Below are 25264 nucleotides of genomic sequence, written 5' to 3' on the forward strand. Positions count from 1 at the left end.
AAGAAGGAACTGAAGGGCGGCTGGGTCGGCAGGGGTATATATCCGGCACCATAGTGGCGCCACTCCAGGAGGCGCCCTGCCGACCCACCGAGTGTTGCTAGGGTAAAAATCTTCCAACGAACGTGCACGCGGCACGCGCACACCTAACTGGAATGGATATGAGCAAGCACTCGAAGAAGAAGTATTGTTATCCATATTTTACATGGGTTCCTGAAGCTTCTTGGGCCCATATGCTCGGGGGCTCTAAAGTTCGTGCATCTACCTAGGGATGGATTCCTTGGCTACTTTCCTCCCATGCTAATAATCCATCCTGACCACACATACTGAGCTGAAGAAAGGCACTGCTGGTTTCTATAGGCTGGTAGGTCTAATAGTCAGCCTGGGGCAAACAATCAACCATGCCCAGTTCTGTTTGTAGCCTTTATCTCAGGGGTCTGTTTATTTTTCAACACATAAACAAAAAAGAAATATAGAACAAAAAAGCAACAAAAAGCAACAGTCCTGTTCTCAACTGAGTTTGAGAGGCCCTTTGGCCTCCACTAGTTGAATGACCTCAGACTTTTCCCAGCTAGGATTGCAAACTCTGACTGAAGCTATTCTGGGATTTTCCCCCCAACATGACATAATGTCATTTTCTTAAAATATCCTATTAAAATGTCCTGGATTGCTTTCAGTGACCACTGGGAGATGAATACGAATTCCGGGAAACTCCAGGCCAATTCTGGAGGGTTGGCAACCCCATTCCCAGCCAAGGGGGTCCACAGAGCCTGGCTTTCCTCTTATTGCCTTCTGTTGCAGTCACAGAAAGGTGCACTTCCTGTGCTCTCCTACGAGGCTCCCTTGCAGAGCTGGGGCCCTCATTTATATCGCTCAGCTGAGAATCATCAGACTCAGTCAATCACTAGATGCTATTCAGCAGGGTCAGCTGGTTCACAGAACCTGCCTGCTGGGCTTCTCTCCAGAACAGGGCTGGCTGCTCCCTGACTCTTAAAGGGGCAGATCACCCTGTCACAGTGTCCTCATGGTTTGTCAGAGGTTCCACATTTAGAGCTGTCTGCAACTAAGAGGAAGAAGGGGGGAAGCATTTGATCCTCTAGAGTGTGTACAAAACCACCACACTAGATTATTAGCACAAGGACTAGACTAATCAGGAAACCATTAAAACACCAACAGCTCTCACATAGTTATTGCTGTTATCTCGGATTTTAAGTACAGAATGGGAAAAACTCTGCTACTCTCAGATACCACTGCATGGTAACTGTTGATAAATGTTGACTTGTTAATGGCTGCCACTGTTTACAATACACAGTAGGTATTTCCTCTTTTCAGTGATATAAAGCTCCCATCATAACTCACAAACTAAAAAGTCCACCTCAGCAGTAGACAATGTTCCATCACACCCAGGACCTAGTTTAGAAAGGTCAAGAACTAGTATACTGTACTGGCAACAGTACAGAGCAACAGACCCAAATGCTGAAGAGGAAGAGCTGCCAGTGCTAGGAGGCTCAAAGCCACAACACCTACGAAGAAGAGATATACAGTGGTGGAGTGCACAGTGATCAGAGGGTCGGACTGCGGCAGAGAGCTGCCTCCATGAGGATAATTCTGAGTCTCTGCTCGTGATCCTTAAGAGTCCTTGGAAGAAACCCCTTACAAATGCGGCACTTGTCCTTGTGGTAACTCTCGCCAAGGCACTTTAAACAAGAAGTGTGAGGGTCACTTTTTGGCATAAATTTACCACAGACTTCACAAGCTTTGAACCCTGGCGACTGAGGAATGCCCCGGTGTTGGGGAACGAAATGTGGGGGGCACCCCTGTAATGGAAACTTAGAGAAATGACTTCTAACACTACTACTACTAACTAAGAAAACTAATTATATGCAAATCACAGTGGGACACTGCTAATGGCACTTGCAGAAGCAAGAATGAGAGACGTTCCAGCTGGCTTTCACCAGCGGTAAGAAGGAACTGAAAGGGGGTTGGGTTGGCTGGGAACCTAAACTGGGCGCCATGATGGCATGACTCCAGGGGGCTTCGAGGCCAACTCTATGGATTCTGCTAGGGGGAAAATCTTTCGGCTGTCGTGCATGCAGCATGCACGCACCTGACTGGAATTGACATGAATAAGCACTCGAAGAAGAACTATACTAACATGAATTTGGCATTCAGAATGTAATACTAGTGCTTCAGCTGAAGAAACATTATAAAACCTTTGCTAGAGACGTGTTAGAAACAGCAGTGTTAATACTAAGTTTATTAAATGAACTTCACAGGACAGACAATAATTAAATACAAAATAGAAGGAATCAATAGTAATTTTTTTCCTGTGCATGAGGGTCAGATATGGTCCATTGGCAAATGAAAACTGAGTAGTATGGGAGTGACAAAATACTGTATAAAAATTTATGCCTTATGCTCATATTAAAAGAATTTAGAGAAAATTCATTGCATATCTATCTCCTGGAAACAGAACTAGATTCCAATAAATTGTACAGTTCAGACAGCCTGCTGTGAATGAACTTTACAGAATTAAATCCATATTAAAAAAGAGAGGAAAAAAGCAAGTGGGGATTTTTAAGATGCACCTGCTTGTTAGCCCTACATGACCCACTGTGTTGAGCTGTGACAAAGGATTTTTTATTATCAAGGTGACCCAAGTGCATTATTTATCTGTTGGTGCCAGCTACGCAGACCACAAAATGTCTTCATTAATGGCAAGTTCAGCCCATCAGTCCCATTATGGTTATGGCATTAAGAGAAGAAAAAAAAAAGAGTGAGAGAGAGAGATGCTGATTTTCTAATCCAAATTGCAAGCTTTGAATTTATTACACTTGAAGTGCAGTAAGAAGTTTCCTTGATCGGATATTAAGGAAAACACACTTCATTTGCTAGCTCTTATAAAAATGCATCTGCCTCCTAATCAACTGAAGAGAAGCATTGGTATATGCATTTCCAGGATGGAAGATAAGGGTCTGTAAATCAAACTCTGGTTAACATGGAAGATGGTCTACAGGGGTGTTAACAGGCCACTTCATTTTGAATGGGCCCTTAGAATATGTGCTAATTACTTATGCTAAACTATCTGTTCAACCTTGTATTTAGCTGTGACATGAAGTATCTTTCCCATACCTGAAGAAGAGCTCTGGGCTTGGCTACATTGGCACTTTACAGCGCTGCAACTTTTGCGCTCAGGGGTGTGAAAAAACACTCCCCTGAGCGCTGCAAGATGCAGCGCTGTAAAGTGTAAGTGTAATCAGGGCGGCAGCGCTGGGAACGCGGCTCCCAGTGCTGCACACTACACCCGTAAAGGATGTGGTTTACGTGCAGCGCTGGTAGAGCTCTCTCCCAGCGCTGCCGCTCTGACCACACTCACACTTCAAAGCGCTGCCGCGGCAGCGCTCCTGCAGCACTGTCCCGGCAGCGTTTTGAAATTTCTAGTGTAGCCAAGGCCTCTGTGTAGCTCGAAAGCTTGTCCCTCTCACCAACAGAAGTTGGCCCAATAAAAGATATTACCTCACCCACATTGCCTCATGGAAGATGGTAACACTCTAATAAACAGGTGATTATGGAACTCCCAGCTCTGTTAAAACCAGATTGGTAGTCTATTATGAACTGATTAAATTTTCCACTTTTTAGCTGCATACCATTATATTTCCTCATTAACACTTGATATGTTTAATGCAGCTGAAGAAAAATACTAGGACAATTAAATATCAATCATACTAACTCCACAGAGACCTGGAACTGACTTTTTTTAATGATATCTTCCTGTAAAAGATAATGTAGTGTAGAGGGAGGTTGGATTCCTAAGATTGCTATAAAGTATCTTTGCAGAATTAAATACGCAGTTCAAAATATTTTATCACATCCATGTGTTTGTATTTTTCTATAAGAAAAACTGTTCCAAGATAGAATATGAACACTTCTGGCTATGTCTGAAAGATATGCTCAGTGACAGACTTACAACTGAAAACGACAAAGAGAAACAGAAAATTTAATATATGGAGCAAATGCCTTTTCCCCTCTATGATTTCTTTTAAGGATTATAATTAATCCAGTATAAAAGCTGGGTTTCAGCATGTTTGCCAACACTGTTAAAAATTAAGACCATACCTTCCATTGAATTATTTTAGGAAGAGAAAATATCACACTAGGGATCTGAGGTTTTGGCTTGAAGTTAGGATGCTGGAGAACTGGTCCAAATTCATGTGAGAAACAGATTTTAGAGGATCTCGTCCATTAAAAAAAACAAAAACAAAAACAACAGATCCAAAGATCCAAATACAAAACCAATTTGAACTTGTAACAAGTTGGTCTCTATTCTCTTTTTTTTTCCTGGTAAGATTTTTTTTACATTAAGTTTATTTATTTGTATTGCAGCAGCGCCTATGAGCCCCAATCACAGACCAGGACCACAGTGTGCTAGGCATTGTACAGTCACAAAGCAAAAAGACAGTCCCTGCCCCAAAGAGATTGCAACCTAAATAGTAATTTCTTTTTTAAATTTTGAAAGACTTGTGTTCGCTGTCTTTGTTCTTTCTCCTCACTCTCTAATTACTTCTCTTTACCACTATATTGGGTGAGATTTTGGGGTGGAAGCACACTTATAGCTACTCCATATTCAAGTTACCATCATTTTCTTTAATAAATAAATAGTTCTTTTTTCACATTCTTGTGTCTGATTCTCTGCTTTGAAAGCCCATTGAGTAAAGGTCTCAAGTTTAGTATCTGTTATTCAAGTACTGCAATGACTGGTAAAACAGCATTTAAAATTGCTTCAGAGAATGACTCAGTATCAGAATGGTTTGTAATGAACTCCCAGAAGGCCCTCCAGTTGCTCCCTTGCCGAAAGCAACTATACTCTGGACGGCAAATGAAATGCCAACCATAGTTGCTGCCGTTTTAATTTTTAAGAGACAATAACTAACAGTAGCATAAATTAAAGGATAAACAGAACAATTATACTCTCCTGCAGAGCGGTGTAAAAAACTAGCCATAGCAACCAACACCAGAAAATATCCTTGTTTCCCTTCCCCAGTCTACCAGTAGGGAGGTTAGGGGCTATGGGTCACTGTGGTTGAGTGGCCGCAGTGGCAAGTTTACATGGCCTCCCCTGGTTCCCTAAGATGTTAAGGCCTATGGTGATCACACTGTTCTGGGTGGAGTCAAGCTGATGTACCCTGTTGCAATGATTTCATGCCCTGGAGGCTGCAGTGAAGGAGCAGAATATTTGGGACTAGCGATAGCGGGTTTGGGGGTGGGGAGATGGTGGGGAAGAGTTGAAATAGCCTCCCTTTGGTAAAACTAAGGGTGAGGGGGTGGAGGCCGCAGAGATTGGGCTGCTTAAGTGGCAGTTGCAGTCACAGAAAGTGCTCTTATTTGAGGTGTCTGGCTCTGATCTTCATCTGTCTCAACAGTATGTCATTAAAAAGGTACACATTTATTTCTAAATCCAATATATGGGAAATGAAACCTTTTTGTCCTAGCTGGTTCTCTGAAAAGAGCATAAACAACAAGGAGTCCTTGTGGCACCATAGAGACTCACAAATTTATTTGGGCATACGTTTTCGTGGGCTAGAAGCCACTTCATCAGATGCATGGAGTGAAAAATACAGGAGCAGGTATAAATACTTGAAAAGACGGGGGTTGCTTTATCAAATGTGAAGTCAGTCTAATGAGATAAATCAATTAACAGCAGGATACCAAAGGAGGAAAAATAACTTCTGAAATGGTAAGAGAGTGGCCCATTACAGACAGTTGACAAGAAGGTGTGAGTAACAGTGGGGAGAAATTAGTATTGGGGAAATTAAGTTTAGGTTTTGTAAATACCCAATCACTCCCTCTGCTGTAGAAGATTTAACATGGAGAGACATTCCTTTCAGCTGTGGAAGGGTAATTAAGTTTTCATATGTATTCTATTCAATGCTCTTTTCTGAGCAATAGCAGAGATTGTCAAACCATAACAATTAATCAACCATTGCAGACTTCACTTTCTCACTTAACTTTCCAAGTTTGATCTTGGCCAAAAGTGAAATAAGAACTATGTCAAAATTGGCAAGTTATGTCTATGAAGAAAGTTAACAACTGACAATCCTTTTGTACGTTAACAAAAGGAATGGTCAGATTTTAACAAGCAAACATTTAAAGGATAGGCTAAAAAACATCTGACTTTCAGAAATCCTATTTTCTTTTCACAGTACTGCAAGTCTAGTGTGTCTTTAGGTCCTGTATTAAAACTTGCTGGCTAAAATTTTCCAAAGCATCTAATTAATTTAGAAGCCTAAGTTCCATTGACTTTCAATAGGGGCCAGATACTAAAAGATATTTAGGCACCTAACTCCGACAGGAGGTTGCTATGTCAGTTAGGCACTTTCGAAAATTTTGCCTGTCATCTTTTTCACTACTTATTTGTCCTTTAGCAAGTCCTACTGAGTAACATAAGCCAAAAGTAAGGGTAGATTTTGTTTGTTTTTCTTCACAAAGCTACTGAACCCAAAGGTAAAGACAAATTGACACTAAGCTCTTGAAGTTGGAGAGTCTGAATTAAAGCTCCTTGCCATATCTGGGTTCATAGAGTAATTTTGTATTTGTTATTCATTGTGGCAAAAATGTGTATTACAGAGTATAAACCATAATACAAGGATGTTTGTAGTTTTTTGCTCACACAACCAGCAATAAATATATAAAGTGAGATTAGCTTACCTTGGGTAGCAACGTAGTGATTTGGCCTGTGATAACCCTAAAAAAATGGAAAAAAAGTTTTGAGTCAGTTTGCAGTGCAATGCACCATCGTGTGCTGATATTATTGTCATGTCATAGAGTCTAGTGTTCAGAACCCTACTGAATATCACCACAATAAAAGTTACATATTATGGGCAAATTGTGGCCTTTCTAATGAGACGCATATTGCGGGGGCACAAGAAGCAACTATGTTGTCTGGACTGGAGGGTCCCTAAGCTACTGACTTGTGCAGTGCCTGGGTAGGGGACAATCAGCTTAGGCGCCGCAAGCCTGGGAGGCGGGAGAAGTGAAGCAGCCACAATGTGCTCGGGGAAGGAGGTGGGGCAGGGGTGAGCTGGGGTGGGGAGTTCCCCTGTGTGCCACCCCCCCTTACTTGCTGTTGGCGGCCCTCCTCGCGTTCCCCTGCCCCAGCTCCCTCTGCCTAAATGCCAGCGGCGACCAGGGTGGCCGAAGATCCGGGCGCCACAGCCGCTGCTGAAGAAAATGGCACCCGTTGCACCGGCCCCTCCTGGACACATCCCCAAGTCCTCGAGCTGTGAAGTGCTGCTAAGTGCAGTGCTAGTCCCCTGCTTAGCAGCCAAGAGAGCGCTAGATTTATAGTCAGCATGGATGCTGCGTGTCTCCGCTAGGGCGGGAAGAAAGAGGTTCTCTGTGCCCTCTGGTCTGTTCACAAATGATTTCTGAACAGAAAAAGGGTAAAAATCTATGAAGATGTCTTGGTGTAAATAGTTTGTCCAACTCTAAATAGGAATTACACTGAAAAGTAATTCTCGGTTTCTTTCTATGATGGCAAGAGAAACTTAATCATATGCTGGCTGAGCAATCAACACTAACAACTTATGCATTCTTTATAACAAAGAATATTGGCTCTTGATAGGATGCAAACTAGAAACAACAGAATTTGTATAGTATTTTTGTTTCTGATGCTACAGAATTATTGCCAAGGATTTAACGCATGTAACAGTACATCATTATAGACAGCTATATCAATATTAATTCCAAAAGCTTTAAATAATGGTTAGGTTATGACACCAACTAACAAACGGAAGAAATGTAAAGTTATAACTCATACTCCATATCCGCTTGCCAGTGTAGAGTGTGTTAGGGATAAGGAGTGAAGTGAGGCACAAAGACTGAAGCAATCTGAAGAACCCTGGAGAACAGAAAATGTTACAAGAACTACTCAGGTGGTTCCTCTATATGCCATTCTGAGGCAAACTTTGAGTGCCCGGACTGAGATTTATTTGTACAACAGTGGATAGAGTTGGCATTTCTCTCGTCATCTGCCACCTGCGGGGTTGGATTCATTCAGACTACCAGCCAAACAGGCATTGGGAGATTTAGTTCAAGGGAATGTCTCACTATACAAACAAAGCCTTTCCCATGCAAATGCCTATGAAGCTGCCATTCCCACTGTAACACCATTGTTCTGATATGACATCTGTTACAATCTGCCTGCATGAGACAGGCTGCACATCTGCATCTGTGAAACTAAGGACAGACAAATTGCCATTTGCAATCGAATCTTGAATACTTTCTTGCTAATAAGCAACCATGGTGTCTCTCTGTTTATGACCACTTTGCCTGCTGATTTCTGATGATCCAAAGAAACATGGATGCTTCGTTACTACAGCTTTGATGCTTTGTATTACAGCTATCTTCCAAGGAATGGGAAGCTTTATGCCCTTACAACCCTCACTGGTAGTATCTTTTATGCCCACACAGTTGTTCCACTAAATCCATTCTGCCTTTTTTTTTGCCCCCAGGAGCAAGAAGACATGATATGAAGCCATTAAATCAGGATCTTGAACAAGAGCATGTGATCCAAACCTCCCCCGCCACACACACATTTTGTGGATGTTCAGATCTGGATCCAAAGCATAATCTGAATTATACATAAGTAACTAACCCTGAACCTGAAGTCTGAACACCCTTGAAACTTTGGAAAGTTTGAATTGAAATCGCAATCCAACCCCTCAATTTGGGTCCATCTCTACTTTTTATTACACAAATTTCTGTCTACAATTTTATTACTCTTTTAAATGGAAATGTTTCTGTTTTTATCTTTACCTCATGGTTAATGTGTTAGTTTCTGAAACTGTAAAGAATAAGGCAGAAATATAACCCTAATTTGACTGCCTTTGAAACATACTCCTAAGTATCATTAGAAGGAGATAACTCAAAGATTGTTCTATAAAATAATGATTAATTTGGTTGCTCTTTACTGTATGAGAAATTTTTTTTACTAAATTCCCTTGTCATACCTGGTGGACATGTGTGAACCAGAGACTGTGACACCTTCATTAAAAGGTGTCACTGGGGAAAAAGGAATCACTGAATATAGGCTGCTGCCTAAGAATCAGCAGTTCTTCTGTACTCTCACGTCTAGTGTTCCTCATGAACATTAAAATTACTGAAGTTTTCATCTCTAGATTTCAGGCTTTAGACAGTGTTGACTTTTTCTTGATTTTCAGTTCTACTTTTGATTTTATCCTTTCAACCAAAAAACATGATGTCTCTTAAAGAATTTATTCTAATGTAAAACATTAAGCTAACATGATGCAGAGTGAACAAAGAAGCAGTCTTCAATAATTAAACACCCTACATATTTAATGAAATGTCTTGCTTGCATTAGAAGTACTGGTTAACAGCTGCAGACTATACTTTGAAGGCGACTTAAAAGTGTAGCGATGACAAGAGATTGCAAATCACTGCATTAGGAATTACAGAGTTTTGTCACATTAATATGCAAACAGCTTTCTTTTAAATGTGGAATTATGCCAAGTTGTTGACAGACAATATAAATAACATTTCCTTGGTCCACATAAGCATCAGGAGCCAAAATAGCCACGTAATGTTAGTGGCAAAATTTCACTCCAGAGTGTGGAAGTTTCAAGAAATGACTGAGCTCATTTTCTTACTGGCAAATATTTGGTGGTTTATTTTTTCTTTATTGTATATGTGGATTCCCATGACTGTGGTTTCCTATGTTTGGCAGCAAAAACTGTGATCATCTATGCTGGCTATAAGAAGTGGTTAATAAAGTGTAAAAATAACATGGACCACATGTTTGGCTTAACAGTGATGTTAACTTTGTTTACTACATAAGTATACATACGTCAATATAATTTCCATTGATGTAATCTGAGTTTGTTTCTCCTTCAATGGGCTGCAGTCTCACTCGGGAATGATCATCTGAAATGGGAACAACAGATAAAACGAAGTAGTTTGCTCACAAAATATAAGGTCACATTCCAAAAGAAATCCTTAAAACACATATTACTTTAAAGTCAAATTATAAAGTCTGCACTTTTCAAGTTTTCTGTCTTTTGGTTTTGGCTCAAAATGAGCTATTAGATGGTTATATATACAGTAAAACCTTTCCACTTTGCACTTCAATTATTTATGAACCCCAAAATTCCCAATGATTTTGGAGCTGAATGCATCTGATATTCAAACCACTGCTACCACTGCTCTTTCCTCCTGGAGAATGTGAAACAGTTTTTGCAACAGTCAAATTGTCTTTCATTAATACATTTAACAGCACTCAATTGTCAAAAGCTCAGTCATTTGCAAAGTTCTCCTGTTATCAGTGCATAGTGATTATGCAAGGCATATAACAAGGTCTTGTGGGAGATCAATATTTGAAGAGACAAAACAACTAAGACTAAAAATATATATCTCATATATATATTTGTTAATAAAAATTAGTTTCACTTCCTCTATATGTTGTTTCAATGATTTCTTTTGAACTGAGGTTACCTGTATCTGAGTACGTAGGCATGCCTGCGGATGCTCCACCGGAGCCACGGGACCAGTGGACTCTCTGCAGGGACGCATGCAGGAGGTCCACTGAAGCCGCCTGCTGCCCTCCCAGCAACCGGCAGAGTGCCCCCTGCAGCATGCCGCCCCAAGCATGCGCTTGGCGTGCTGGGGCCTGGAGCCGGCCCTGATCCCTTGGTTCCTTCCCATCTTGCGCCCCTGGAGTGAGGAGGGTCTGTGACAATCACAGTTCCTTCCCAGTGCTTCGCCTAGGGTGTTGCAGCTCTGGGTTGTCCCTAGAGACCTTCTAGTCCTAATATATTAAATAAATCTGAACCAAATTCCAACCAAGGTTCCTTACAATTGATTATTACTTCACTAGTTTTTACGCATTTCTCCCTTTTATGTTGTTCTAATTAAAAGTTTCTAAGTGGGGTGCTTATCAAAAAATCTTGGAATATCCAGGTCACAGGCCTTTAATTCCCAGGATCTTATTTAAAAAAGATACCACATTAACAACTTTCCAATCTTCAGGCATGTTTGCTGGCTTATAGATTTGGGGCCTGATCCAGCTCCCAATGAAGTCAATGGAGAGACTCCCATTGACTTCAACGGGAGCTGGTTTGGACTAGTACTGAATATCCTCCTCTGTATCTCCATGATTTCATGTTTATTTCCTTTAAAACACCCTCAAGAGAACCTGCCATTCTACTGACCTCCTTCACTCGAGCTTCTCAGGTTACCTGCTGACTCTTCCTCTATGATTTCAATCTCTGTGAAGGCCACACTTAGATTTCTCATAAATAAATAAATATTTTAAGAATATAGATGTCCTTGTTTTTCCCTACAGGCCAACTGATAAAGCCTGGTAAAGTCCAATGCTAAATGTCCATCAACTTCTCCACTATTTCATTACTTTCTTTTCCTCCACTCTCTCCATGATGGCCAGCTTTCAGTCACAGATGCAGCTTTTATTACTTCAGATCTGAAGTCTTTTAAAAATTATTTAGCTTCATATCTTTAGTTATCTTCATATAATCTCTTTCCCCTTGTTACTTCACATGTGCATCTTATTTAGGAGAACCTGTGTTCCATAGACAGTGGCTAGGAATACTACAGGGGCTAAAGAAAGACAATTACACAATTTCTATTCACTTTTTTGGGGATTTGGGTGGCTAACTTCCTTGATCTCTTTGAAAATCCCAGCCAGTATTTGTGTGCTTTGGGCCCATTTTGTGATTTTTAAAGGTTTTTTAACAAATATTAAACAGGTACTTTTTTATGTGTGTGCTTAATCACATAGCTTTTTGACTCAGAGATACACAAGCTATATGTGCTTCTAATACATTGTTCTTAAATGGCCTCCAGGCTGATTATTTGGGTTTTTCCGTTTTTCCGTTACCCTTCAGTCTGAAGTTTACTACTTTCCTCAAGGCTTTTAAACAGTCTCATTTCAAGTTCATTGTCAGTGTGTTACCCATGGAGGGGTGAGTGTCACCCTCTATTATGATATCAAACCTAATTTTGCACTGATCACACCACCAACCACTTCAATCTTCAAAATTCCTTATGCTGAAATTCATTTTCCTTTCTAAGCATGAACACGAGCATTTCATCCTGCCCCTTTCTTATGCATGCGCACATGCACATACACACCAGCCTGTGGCCAATATTTTCAAAAGTGATTCTGTGTGCCCTGTTTTCCCCCTACAACACATGAATGGACAACTGACTTTCAGAAAGTGCCGAGTGTCTGAAATTCTGGCCCCTAACAAAGGTATCTCAAATTGGGCACCCAAAATCATGTTGCTTTTGAAAATCTTGGTCAATATTCTTTTCTCATTTGATGAGGGCTGCAACAGGTTAAAAATGAATTCTTATAGAGAGTATAAATCTTTCTTAAGGGACAATTGAATAGTACCTACACTCATAAGTAATCACTGTACAGTAAATACAGACACAACACTATTCTCAAGCACAAGATTCATTTAACAGCATCAAAGCCATTTTTTTGGTTCTTAATGTGGAAACAACATAAAAAAGACATTTATATTTAATAAGGAAGAAACACATTTTGTATAGTTGATTAGATCGTGGTCAGCATTTAGCACAATGATGAAGCAGCTCACAAGCTGCTGTAGCCACCTTCTCATTGTAAATGGGGCAGGCTTGTATCTCATTAAATTTACATCACCTGGGTAATGTAATGTACACTGCTACTTTGACAAGCTCCCTCTGTGTTGGCAGCTTGGTGCTATTGCTTTAATTTCCTTACAAAGCAATACTGACTACAAACAATAGCATAATGATGGCATCTTGGAGGATTTAAACAGAGAGGATAAAAGTGCTGAAAAACCTACATTAAACTCACATTCTAAAACAACACGTTTCACTGCAAAAAATATACCTAGAATATATGGCATCTAAGCCATCTACAGTACTTTTAACTTCTTAAATACAGTGTAGCAAGAGTTTTGTTTTTTTTAAATGCCTCAAAAGAAGAAGCCAATATTTTGATGATAACCTAGGGACACAAGTTTAAAAGCAGACCTCTAAAATTATTCTCCCCAATTTTGCCCATGCACCCATTTGTTTACATAATGCCCTCACACAGTTCAGGTAATTTCAACAACTAACTACACCATTTGCATAAAACTAATTAACATACAGCACATTTGTTGGCACAATTTGAGAGGCTCTTTTAAAAAGGTTGCCCCTCAACATAAATAATGTGTTGTAATTTTAATTTGTATTATTCTAAATTCTTACTGTCACTTAAATAGTATGGTCTATTGATAACTCATCTCCGTCCAACTAACTGTTTCTTAAATATCGATTTACATATTAAAAGTAAGTTGAGATACAATCCAAAGTAACATTTGCCTTCTGAGAGAGTCTTCAGTATTACTTGTAATTACAATTGTTTCATGCATCTAGTATCTTTTACTTGTTTTCCCTCTGCTAGTCATCACTTCTTTACCCCAGATCTGTAGTGCTACTAGTCTTCTACTTACTTCAACTGGGGACCCAAAATAACAGGCTATTTAGAACACATTAAAAGAGGTGCCTGATGCAGCAAAACCCTAACTAAAAATGTGGATCTATTATTACATCAGGAGATAAAATTTTATAAAGGAACAGGAGGCATACAGATCTCCATATCTCTGTTATTAAGAACCTGTTCTTATTTGCACCCTGGGCATTTTTATACCTAAATAATAATGCAGTGCATGGTTTACAGTCCTTTTTCCTTTGTAGAGAGGTGAAGTGAGTAATGTAGATCTCCTGTCTTATTTTAGTGAAGTCTGTTTGTATGGAAGTTTGGTTAATAATGAGAGTCTCCAGGTTGGAGATCTCTTTTTTGATGTTTTCCTGTTTGCTGTATAGGATGCTGATCAGGTGGTTCCTCAGTTTCTTTGCAATATACTCTCACGAAGAAAAACTTTGTTAAAAAAACATATAGGATTCTTTAACGGTATCCACCTACCCAAACATTTAAAGCAAGGAAATCTCCAGCTAAAAATAATGAATGTGATGTTTAGACGATGCCGGCGAAGGACAGGTACCTAGAGAGGGGGAGGTCGGAAGTGGCCCGGAGGTAGCCGACCCTGGTTTGGCTCCCGAAGATCCTGAACTCATGTCAGTGTGTTGCGGCCAGGATCCCCACTGACAGCAGCGAGTCTTGGCCACTGCTAGGCCCCGGGCTGGAATGCAGTGGAGTGGGAGGGCCTGCGTTCCCCCTGCCACCCTTGCTGAAGGAGCTGAGCTTGAACTGCTTATTGCCCCACCCTGCTCCAGGGCCGGGCTTAGAGACTCTGTGTTTGCTCCGCCTGCTGTAAGGCCTGAGCTTCAACTGCTTATTGCCCCACCCTGCTCAAGGGCCGGGCTTAGAGACTCTGTGTTTGCTCCGCCTGCTGTAAGGCCTGAGCTTCAACTGCTTATTGCCCCACCCTGCTCTAGGGCCGGGCTTAGAGACTCTGTGTTTGCTCCGCCTGCTGTCAGGTCTGAGCGCTGACTGCTTACTGCCCCGCCCTGCTTCAGGGCCGGGCTTATAGACTCCATGCTTACCCGGCCCCTGCTGAAGGGCTGGGACTCTGCCTTGTTTAGAGACTATTTGTTTGCTCAGCTCCTGCTGAGGGGGCTAGGCCCTGGATGGATTGCTGCCTGTAGGGAGGTGCCCTGGCTCCCCGCCGTGCCTGAGAGGGACTAGCCCCAGCACCGGACTCTTACATGGATCCCGAACAAAGGGATGAATTTAAAACTTCCAAAGCCAAGGCTGAGGGCAAAAAGACTATTTAGTTATTAGACTCTTTAATATCCCAGAAGAGGTTCATTTGGTCTTTGTGACTTGGCCAATGGACCAAGCCACTGAAGACCCACTGAGGTCAGCCTGCAGGAAGAGCTGGGGGTGAAAAAGGACAGTGGTACTGCACCTTGCTTCTCGGAGGGGCTCAAGAAGTGAGTATCCTTTTACACTCTGTAACATAAAACTCTGTCTTTAGCAACATCAACACTCATATCTATCAGTCATCTATACACCAATGACCTACGTGTGTTATTTTTCCATGGAGAAGTATCAGGTCAGCATTAAGATTCTTCATAGTAGCGTAATTTAAAGAAGTGTATCTTAATATTATTGTAAAATACATGAAATTCAGCAGCTTCACTGTTTTATTTTCAGCTATATAGAGACAGATTATAAGATTTAGGAAAAAAGGGAGATATAGTTAAAAAAGGAAATAAACCGACATCTGTGTGAATGTTGAGGTAGATGGGAACTATATATTTTGTACAAAAGAGCAAACACTGGGAACCTGACCTTTTCCCAACTACCACTTCTCTCACTTCTGTTCCTGCCTTACTTCTTCCTTGCACCCATCCTCATTTTCGGAGACTTCAATTTCCATGATGCTGACCTATCTGATCCCTTTTCTCCCTCACCTGACAGATAGCCTTAGATCAATTCTCCCACTCATCAAAAAGGCCATTTGCTTGATCTAGGTTTCACCACAGACTGCCCACACTCTCTACCTCTGATGTCTCCATCACTGAACTCTTTCTGTCTCCCCTCATCCCATTCAGCATCATCTCCTTTGACCTGCCAACCAACCATTCCATGACTTCCAGTTCATTAATGTCAAGGACTTCTCCTCTGCTATCAGCCTCCTCCTTCCTGTGCTCTCATCTCCCTCTCCCACTGACTTAGTAATTGACTTTTTCCACCACCCTGGATTACTTGGCACTTCTCATCCATCAAAAGGGCCCATCTCTCTAATCCCAGCCATGGTTCCCCTCCTCTGCTTGCTTCTTCCACTCCTGCTGCTGAGTGTTTCTGGTGAAAGACAAATGAGCATGCTGATTTCCTCTACTACAGATTCACTCTCTTCTTACCTTCAATTCCCTATTTAAGGCCTCCCCTCACGTCTGCTAAGAATGTTGCTAATTTCTTCAATGAGAACATTCACAAGCTTTGACAGGACATTCTCCTCCTCTTTCCTTATGCCAACATATTCTCCCCATTTTCCTTGTTACTGAAGCTGAGATCTTATGTCTTCCTTCTTCCTGTATCCCTTTCACCTGCCCCTGCAACACCCTATCTCATAATTCCCCCAATCTCTCCCTCTCATCTGATTCATTCCTCAAGCAATACAAACAATGCTTTAATTTCACTCATCTTAATCCCTTCCCCTTGACCCTATTGGTCTTTCCAGCTACCGTCCCCTGTCCCTTTATCTCTAAAGCTCATAAAACTCCTTGACTACAAGCACAGCTTAGAGTTCTTCTCCTCAGATTCCACCACTGAACTCTCTTCAATCCAACTTCTGCCTACCCCATTTCACTGAAACTGCTCTCACCAATGTCTATAATGACTTCTTCTTGACCACAACTCAGAACAAGTACTCCAACCTCCTTGAACTGTTGGTTATCACTGACATACAGTAGAACCTCAAGAGTTACGAACACCAAAGTTATGAACTCACCAGTCAACCGCAAACCTCATTTAGGACTGGAAGTACACAATCAGGCAGCAGCAGAGACAAAAAAAAAAAAAAGACGCAAATACAGCACAGTACTATGTTAAATGTAAACTACTAAAATAAAGGGAAAGTTAAAAAAAAGATTTGACAAGGTAAGGAAACTGTTCTGTGCTTGTTCCTTTCAAATTAAGATGCTTAAATGCAGCATTTTTCTTCTGCATAGTAAAGTTTCAAAGATGTGACAAGTCAATGTTCAGTTGTAAACTTTTGAAAGAACAACTATAGCATTTTGTTCAGAGTTACAAACAACCTCCATTCCTGAGGTGTTCGTAACTCTGATTTCCACCATGGTCCTTGTCTCAAAATCTTGCCCTCACTAAGCTTTTGAAACTCCACCCTCTGCTGGTTCTCCTCCTACATCTCTAATCATTGTTTCATTAGGAGGATCCTCCTCTTCCCAACTTTCACTCAGCTCCCACAAGCTTCTGTACTTGGCCCCTCCTCTTCTTCCTCCACACTGGTAATCTCATTCACAAACGAGGCTTTAATTAACATCTCTGTAATGATGACCCAGAGATCTACCCTTCTCCTGTCATCTACACCAAAATCGTGGCTTGTGTTTCTGATATTTCCTCATGGATGTCCAGCTGTTAAATCAAGCTCAACATGGTGAAAAGTTGAGCTTTTGATCTTTCCGATCACTGTGGACAACACTATTATCTTCCCTGCCACTCAAGCCAGTAACCACTTCACCTTGAATGGTCTCTCAGAATAGGTGCTAACTACTAATGATAAACTATCTGTTTGAACTTGTATTTAGCTGTGGCATTCTAAGTACCTTTAACAGACCTGAGGAAGAGCTCTGTGTAGCTGGAAAGCTTGTCTCTCTCACCAGCAGAAGTTGGTCCAATAAAAGATTTTACCTTACCCACCTTGTCTCCCAGAAGCTAAAAGGAAGTTAACACAGTAGCACAATTATGCTGCCAACACTTACATGCAATGATATTCCCATATCTATTCTTCATTCTATTCTCATCTTTCTTAGCTGAGTCCCAGGGTGCAGACTGTCCTTCAAAGAAACTCTATTTAAAAAAAAGATAGAAAGAAAGTGACATTAAGAAATTCAGTATGTAGCAACAGGAACCTTAAGATTAAAGGATAAAGCAATGGAGCAGGGAAGAAATACTCCAACAGCCAAAATTACAGTTGTTAAAGTGACATTTAACTAATTTGCTTATCTGATAATGATACCAGGTTCTTCTTTGAACAGCACTTTCTTTCAGCCCCGTGTTTCACATGGAGAGTTTGACACAAGAATAAAGTGTGTATCAGCAAGAATGATTTTTGTGCGAGGACAGTTAGTTAACCTTGCAAAAGTTCCGTGTTTGTAATGCTAAGCATAATTGACTAATTAATGTGCATTGTCCAAAATCTGCTCCTAATTACACCAGAGTAAAACTGGAATAAACCCAGTGATATTACTGTAGCAGAATTTGACCCAGTGTTAATACTATACTACCAACAGTTTCACATTTACCTGGTGATAGGTGGCTACTCAGTCTCTTAACACAACAGTGGCATTTTTCTTAATTTGCATTCAATTGGCCTTTTATTAAAAACATTATTTACAACATCCCCAAGATTATTAGATTGTCAGAAAAGAAAAATGATGTAATTTTGTGAAAAATACAATCTTATTATTTGTACTAGTTTTATTAAATACAATAGAGAGGTTGGGTGAATATTAGACACAAGTAAAAATGCTAACAATATCTCTTTCTATTAATAAAAACAATAAGAAAAGCATAAGAAAAACAATCCTCTCATCCACTTTTCATGTGCAGTTCGGGATCTAAAATAATGACTTTCATGCAGTGTCTTTGTGTGCACTGTGTCCATACAAGTTAGGGTCATCCTTAGGCATATGTGGCTGCGTAGGGCACCCAAAAATTTGGGGCAACCCTGGGTCTTGGTGTACACCCTCCCGCCTCTTCCTATCACTGTTCTGACCCTTCCTGAAGGCTCCCACCACAGCAGACTGCTGCAGCCTCCTGAGTCTGAGATCTAGTACTTAAAAGTGAAAAAGCCTCCAGCCTGCCAGACGTATTAGTACAACAGTGAAACTATTAAAGATCCACTGAAGTGGTAATTAAGCCATTTAACAGGCATTTGCCAACCCCAGGTATACAGGGTCAGTTTCTGAATTTACTGCCCCTATCTACACTGGCAAGTTTCTGTGCAGTCAAGCAGCTTTCTGCTCTGTAACTCCTGAGGTGTACACAAAATACCACCCCGAGAGGCGTACAGCTTTCTGCGCCAGGGGTACAGCGCTGCGGTGCCAATGTAGACAAGCTGGTTGGTTACAGTGCTGTGATTGGCCTCAGGGAGGTGTCCCACAAAGACTATTCTTGCCTTTCTGGTCATTGGTTTGAACTCTACTGCCCTGCCCCCAGGTGACCAACTGTGAGCCCCACCCCATAAACTCCTTGGGAATTTTGAAAGTCCCCTTCCTGTTTGCTTGGTGATGTGTGCAGTGGCCTCAGCACATCTTTCCAGGTGGCCAAGCCTGCTCCAGGCACCAGGCAATCCCCTGCTTGGACCAATGCCGAGCTGCTGGACCTTATCAGCATTTGGGGAGAGGAGGATGTCCAGTCCCAGCTACGCTCCAGCTGTAGGAATTATGATACCTACAGATAGATTTCATGATGCATGACAGAAAGAGGCCATGACTGGGACACAGTGCAGTGTAGGGTAAAAGTGAAGGAGCTGTGGAATGCCTATCACAAGGTGTGGGAGGCAAACCGCCACTCCGGTGCTGTGCCTACAAGCTGCTGGTTCTACAGAGAGCTGGACATGACACTTGGTGGTGACCCCACCTCCACTGAGAAGACCACTGTGGATACTTTGGTGGCTTGCGTGCCACTCAAGAGCAGACTGAGCCAGAAGGAGGAACTCTTGGATGAGGATGTAGAGGGAGAGGGGGACCCAGAGGCAGAGGATGACTTGGAGGTCGGAGATGCATACAGCCAGGAGCTCTTTTCTACCCCGGAGATGACTAACCAGTTACAGCTGTTGGATCTTGGCAAAGTGCAAACAAGAGAGGAGGCCCCTGGTAAGTGGATTTGATTTTGGGAATCACTGAAGCAAGTTGTTGTGTGCAGGAGGGTTGCAGAAAGCAGGCTTGTGTCTGTATGATGCATGTACCACCACATCTCTAGTCTGAGCGGCAGAACAGGCTGTTGATTGACTCCCTCACTTCACAGGAATCTGCCTCAGATCTCCAGGAAACCCTCATGGAGATACTAAGCAATTTGCTGCCGTAGGTTCTTTGGCAGAGCTGCTTTGTTTCTTGCCCCATTAACGGTAACTTTCCTGCACCACCGTGCTGTCAGAGAGCGGGAGGGGGAGGGACCATTGCTGCACATAGGCAGGCCACATTAGGGACAGGGCAGAAGCTACAGTCTTGGAGACGACCCTCCAATGATTCCCTGCTCACCTTCAACAACGAGATATCTTCCATAATGATCACATCCTGTGGAAAATTTGGGGACAGGAATGGTTATCAGGCCCCCCTATAGTGCTGGCTCTGCCCAAGAGCCATGTGCCCAGTGTACAGCAAGGTCTGGGAGAGAGATTTATCCTGCCCCTGGGGCTACTCACCATTTTGGGGGTCTTGTGGCTCATGTGTGCTTCCCTGGGCTCAACCAGTTAGTGACAGGTGTATGAATACTGGCTGTGTTTTAAATCACTGAATCAGTATTCTGTGTGTTGCAAATAATACCTCTTCTGTAAAATGTTGTGTTTTGGCATCACAGAGATGATCTTGGGAGCCCAGTCTCCCACTTTGTTACTGCCGGCTGAATGGCTGTGCAGAATTAGAAAGTGGCCACGAAGAACTAAGAAAGATTTTCTGCGTGATGTTATGATACACTTCACGGCTGAAAAATGAGTGGCAGGACAGCGAGAAGAGGGACCAAAAGGAGAATGCAGCATGCCAGAATGAAGCTAAGGAGCAGCTCTTAAATGTTATGGAGCACCAACTTGACACACTCCAGGCGATACTGGCACTGCAAACTGAGCAGCTCTATGGCCCCCCTCCTTTCCAGGCTGCTGTTGCAAAACACTTTCCCATGAACCCCCTAGCCACCACCAACACATTCTTATCAACCTCCTGGCTCCAGTCTGTACCCATGGCATTCAACTTCTCCCCCATCACAGTCCAACACTGCGGACTCCCACTACACTTAATAGCCCTCCCTCTGCAGTTTGGCCCTGCTGAAGTACAGTACCCATTGCACTGTACTCCAAAGGAGAAGGTTGGATATGATCCCAGGACATACACAAATCTTTTACCATCCCGGCACCCCACCTCCTCCTGGGACCTTCCCTTCCCCCATCCCCCTCAGTGCTGATGTGTTTTTTGTTTGACTCTGTCTTCTGGTTGCTGTTTTTTAATAAAAGAATTGTGTTGGTTTGAAAGCAATCTTTATTCTATTAATTGAAAGCAAACAGAGCCCTGCAAAGCAACAGACAATTATCTTAAACCTTCATATTGCATCGTCTGCACCAATCACAATCACCTCCTAGCATTACAAGCACTGCACTCCCAAGCATAGCAACAAATACTAGTGGCTTTAAGCTTCAAATTGCTGCCTCAAGACATCCCTGATCCTTATGGCCCTGCGCTGCACCCCCCTAATAGCCCTGGTCTCTGGCTTTTCAAATTCAGCCTCCAGGCACTGAGCCTTAGCGGTCCAGCCCTGAGTGAAGCTTTCACCCTTCCTTTCACAAATATTATGGAGCGTACAGCATGCAGCTATAAGCATAGGAATACTGTCATCGGCCAGGTCCAGCTTCCCATAGAGGCAGCGCCAGCAGGCCTTTAAATGACCAAAATCCCACTCAACCATCATTCTGCATTTGCTCAGCCTTTTGCAGAACCACTCCTTGCTACTGTCAAGGCTCCCTGTGTATGGCTTCATAAGCCACGGCATGAAGGGGTGGGTAGAGTCTCCCAGAATCACAATGGGCGTTTCAACTTCCCCTACGGTGATCTATTGGTCTAGGAAGAAAGTCTCTGCTTGCAACATCCTAAACAGTCCAATGTTCCAAAAGATGCGTGCGTCATGCACCTTTCCAGACCAGCCTGCATTAATGTCTATGAAACACCCACAGTGATCCACAAGCACCTGGACAACCATGGAGAAATACCCCTTGTGATTAATGTACTTGGTGGCTGAGTGATCTGATGCCAGAATTGGAATATGCATGCCATCTATCACCCCTCCACTGTTAGGGAAGCCCATTTGTGCAAAGCCATTCACAATGTCACGCACGTTGCCCAGAATCACGTTTTTTCGGAGCAGGATGTGATTAATTGCCCTGCACACTTCCGTCAACACAAGTCCAACAGTTGACTTTCCCACTCTGAACTTGCTAGCAACCGATTGGTAGCAGTCTGGAGTAGCCAGCTTCCACAGTGCAATCACCATGTGCTTCTCCAACGGCAGGGCAGCTCTCATCCTTGTGTCCTTGCGCTGTAGGGCTGGGGTGAGCTCATCACACAGTCCCATGAATGTGGGTTTCCTCATCTGAAAGTTCTGCAGCCACTGCTCATCATCCCAGACATGCATGATGATGTGATCCCACCACTCAGTGCTTGTTTCCCAAGCCCAAAAGCAGCGTTCCACTATGGTCAGCACCTCTGTGAATGCCACAAGCAATTTCGTGTCATAGCTAGTACGCATGGTGAGATCAATGTCACACTCCTCTTACCTTTATAGTTTAAGGAATAACTCCACTGCCACCCATGATGTTTTAGTCAGAGTGAGCAGCATACTGGTCAACAGTTTGGGATCCATTCCTGCAGACCAAAGAGGCAGAGCGCGCAGTACACAAACTGTTGAAAGATGGTGCCAAATGCGGACGGAAGCACAGGGATTTCTGGGATGCAAAGCAATGCATGATGGGGGATTGGGACAGGATCCAGGATGCCCTGCGACCCCATCTGCCTTCCCACAACTCTTAGCAGCAGAAAAGGAAGACATGCTCCGTGGGATAGCTGACCAGAGTGCACCACTCTGAATACTGCTGCAAGTGTGAGCACATTATTGCGCAGGCATCTGACAGTGCAAACACACAACAGAGGTTTCTCTTCAGCGCTCTCTGAGCAGCGCTGTAACTGCCAGCGCTGTAACTCTGCCAGTGTGGACATATCCAAAAACAATTGTGCATTACTGTAATATTTACTCAGAACATGTCAGTCTGTTGGACCTTAGTTTAAAATTTGCTTTAAAAATATTTCATTAGTGTGTTGCTCAAGATTGTAAAATTACATCTCAACCTTGCTTAGATTTTTAGATGCACAATCCGAGTATTCATCTTTAGCCTTAAATGCTTGGATCTTCAGACATATAATTTTTTAAATAATTCTTTAAAAAGACCACCCTTATCTAAAATACACATGCGAGCTTGGGGTGCTGTCGGGCATAGGGACACCAGTTTAATAATACTGCATAGGGCCCCATAAATCCTAAGGATGGCCCTGATAAAAGTAATGTAATGTAACACAAATGGAGTATATCATCTTATATTGGAATATATGCTTTGAGTTTAAGGTTTTTAGTGGTCTCGTTAATAAGATTAACGTGGAATCCTATTGTCAGAATGGGATGGTGATAACCCATGTTTTAATTGTTTTGTCTGAACGTTCACTAAACCCAGATTCAGTACAGCACCAGGGCATGTGTTTAAGTGCTTTACTGACCTGGGGTATAAAACAGTAAAGTTCCCAAGTCAGACAGGGAAATAAGTGAAATTTCTATCCTGCAAAGACACAGCGAGTTATTAGTAACTTAAAACAGCTAGAAAGTGCTTATAAAATGGACTACCATTTGTCTCCTTTTCCTTCATACTTCAAGCATGTAATCCATGAAATCCTTCATGAATTACACTAGCAAAGGGAGGAAGGGTCCAAAGACGTTCTTAATTTCTTGCTAGAATCAATGGGAGACAAGAACTTTCAGCTCCCAAATGAGCACTTTGAATAAATAATCTAGAGAGCTAAGTTATATGATAGATACACAATGGGCCGAATTCATGCCTCATGTAAGCAAACTCAAATCCAGTGGCTTTAGTGAAGTTCTATCCTCTTGAACAAGGGTTGAGTTTAGACAGTTGCATAGGAAATACAAAGGCCTGTCTCCTTAGCCCTGTGACACCAACAGACAGAGGTTTTTTTGCATCCTGATTCCCACCATGAGCTTTCGTAGTCTATTCCCATTGTGAGTAATACATGTTTACGTTAAATAGCTACATTTTTCAAACTGCTTTAGATTGTTTTGATTAATTTTTTAAAAAAGATTTACAAATAAATCAAAATGTTTTCTTTGGGGTTTTGTTCTTCTCTTCCATAAATGTTACTCTTAAAAAAAAATAAAAAATGAAAATCAAGCAACTTCTAAGGAGAATGGAAGAACAATGTCCACTTATGCCGACCCTGTCCTGTTAAGTTTTCTCTTAGGAGTTGCTCTAGTACTACAGTGATGACTGGAGAGGTGAGATAAATGGAAGAAAGAAGTAACTAATGCACTGCTTGACCAGAAAAAATAAACAGTTATTGCAAAAGACAGTTGTTGAACAATTTCTTAGATTCCCAGTATGTTACTATATATAAAGCAGAGGGCTTGTCTACAAGGGGGGAAAATGTGCTGTATGAGGATTGTGATTTCTAATGCACACTAACATGTCGTGCATTAATTAGTCCACGTAGACCCTGCTGGTGCGCTTTAACATAGTGTGTTTGAAACAGTACATTAAAGTGCACTATGTAACTGTTAGTGCGCATCAGCAGGGATTCTACAGACTAATTAATGTGTAACCTACAAAGCACTATCCCACCATGTAGACAAACCCAGAGACAGAGCAATAATCCATACTGGATTAGAAGAGATCATATTTGTCCCGTAGGTAAAGGAAAAAGCAAATCACTCACAAGTGTTCTATCAAGACCTTTAATTACTTGTGAGAAATACAAGCTTCATTCCGGTGTCTTATTTTTTTTTTTCAGTGTCTTTTAAGCACGTTGCCCTCCTGGGATAGAGTTGCACAGAAGTTCACTGAACTGCCCAGGATATCATGACAGCTGTTCATATTAAGTCATCAGAATGAATAATTTTCTTTAACAGTAGACCGTTAGCCAGAAAAATGCCCGAAGACATCCTTCAGTTCACCAATGATTGCAAAGAGCCTAGGCCTGGTTGCTGGGGTAGGGGCCAAATGAGCTGGAAATGGGCCAAGAGCAAGGGGGGACTCGAGTGGGCCCGGGGGGGGGGCACCCCACCACCATTGCCATCTCTCCAGCCAGGATCTCTCACAGATAGCCATGATGCTGCACAGAGCAGTGACTCTGAGCAGCCTGCATTAGAAGTGGCTGGTCCCACCCCTTCAACTCTCCACCTGGCCCAGCTGCCAGGGCCAGGTGCTGAGGTTGCCAGGGGGCAAGCACAGCAGAGGAAGGATAAAACCCCTCTTTGCCCCAACCCTCCACGCCCGACAGGCTAAGCAGAAATCTTGACCCAGAATGCCCCCCTTACGCATTGCCTATGCAAAACTACCTTTTCTTAGAGTGAAAATTTCAGTATGAAAACAGCAAATTTGTTACTTTTCACCAACAAGAAAAAACATGATTTTTTTTTTAAATGAAAATGTAACAGCTATACGGTGGTATGTAACATGGATACAGAGTGATCAATAAAGCAGCAACCATCTTGGATGGCTCTGCT

General features: G+C 42.2%; 1 protein-coding gene across 9 annotated transcripts in view; it reads right to left on the reverse strand.

Annotated features, from left to right (window-relative positions):
• Positions 1–25264, reverse strand: part of PTPRM (protein tyrosine phosphatase receptor type M) — a 766944-nt gene that overhangs the window by 76989 nt on the left and 664691 nt on the right. For all 9 annotated transcript variants that reach the window (XM_032777081.2, XM_032777080.2, XM_032777089.2 and 6 more), the window contains 3 exons: positions 17476–17563; positions 9860–9936; positions 6703–6739 (listed from right to left, as the gene is read on the reverse strand). In XM_032777081.2, the coding sequence (XP_032632972.1) occupies positions 6703–6739; positions 9860–9936; positions 17476–17563 (202 nt within the window). The remainder of the gene's footprint in view (positions 1–6702; positions 6740–9859; positions 9937–17475; positions 17564–25264) is intronic.

The sequence above is a fragment of the Chelonoidis abingdonii genome, chromosome 2, assembly GCF_003597395.2.
Source record: "Chelonoidis abingdonii isolate Lonesome George chromosome 2, CheloAbing_2.0, whole genome shotgun sequence".
Lineage (NCBI taxonomy): Eukaryota > Metazoa > Chordata > Testudines > Testudinidae > Chelonoidis > Chelonoidis abingdonii.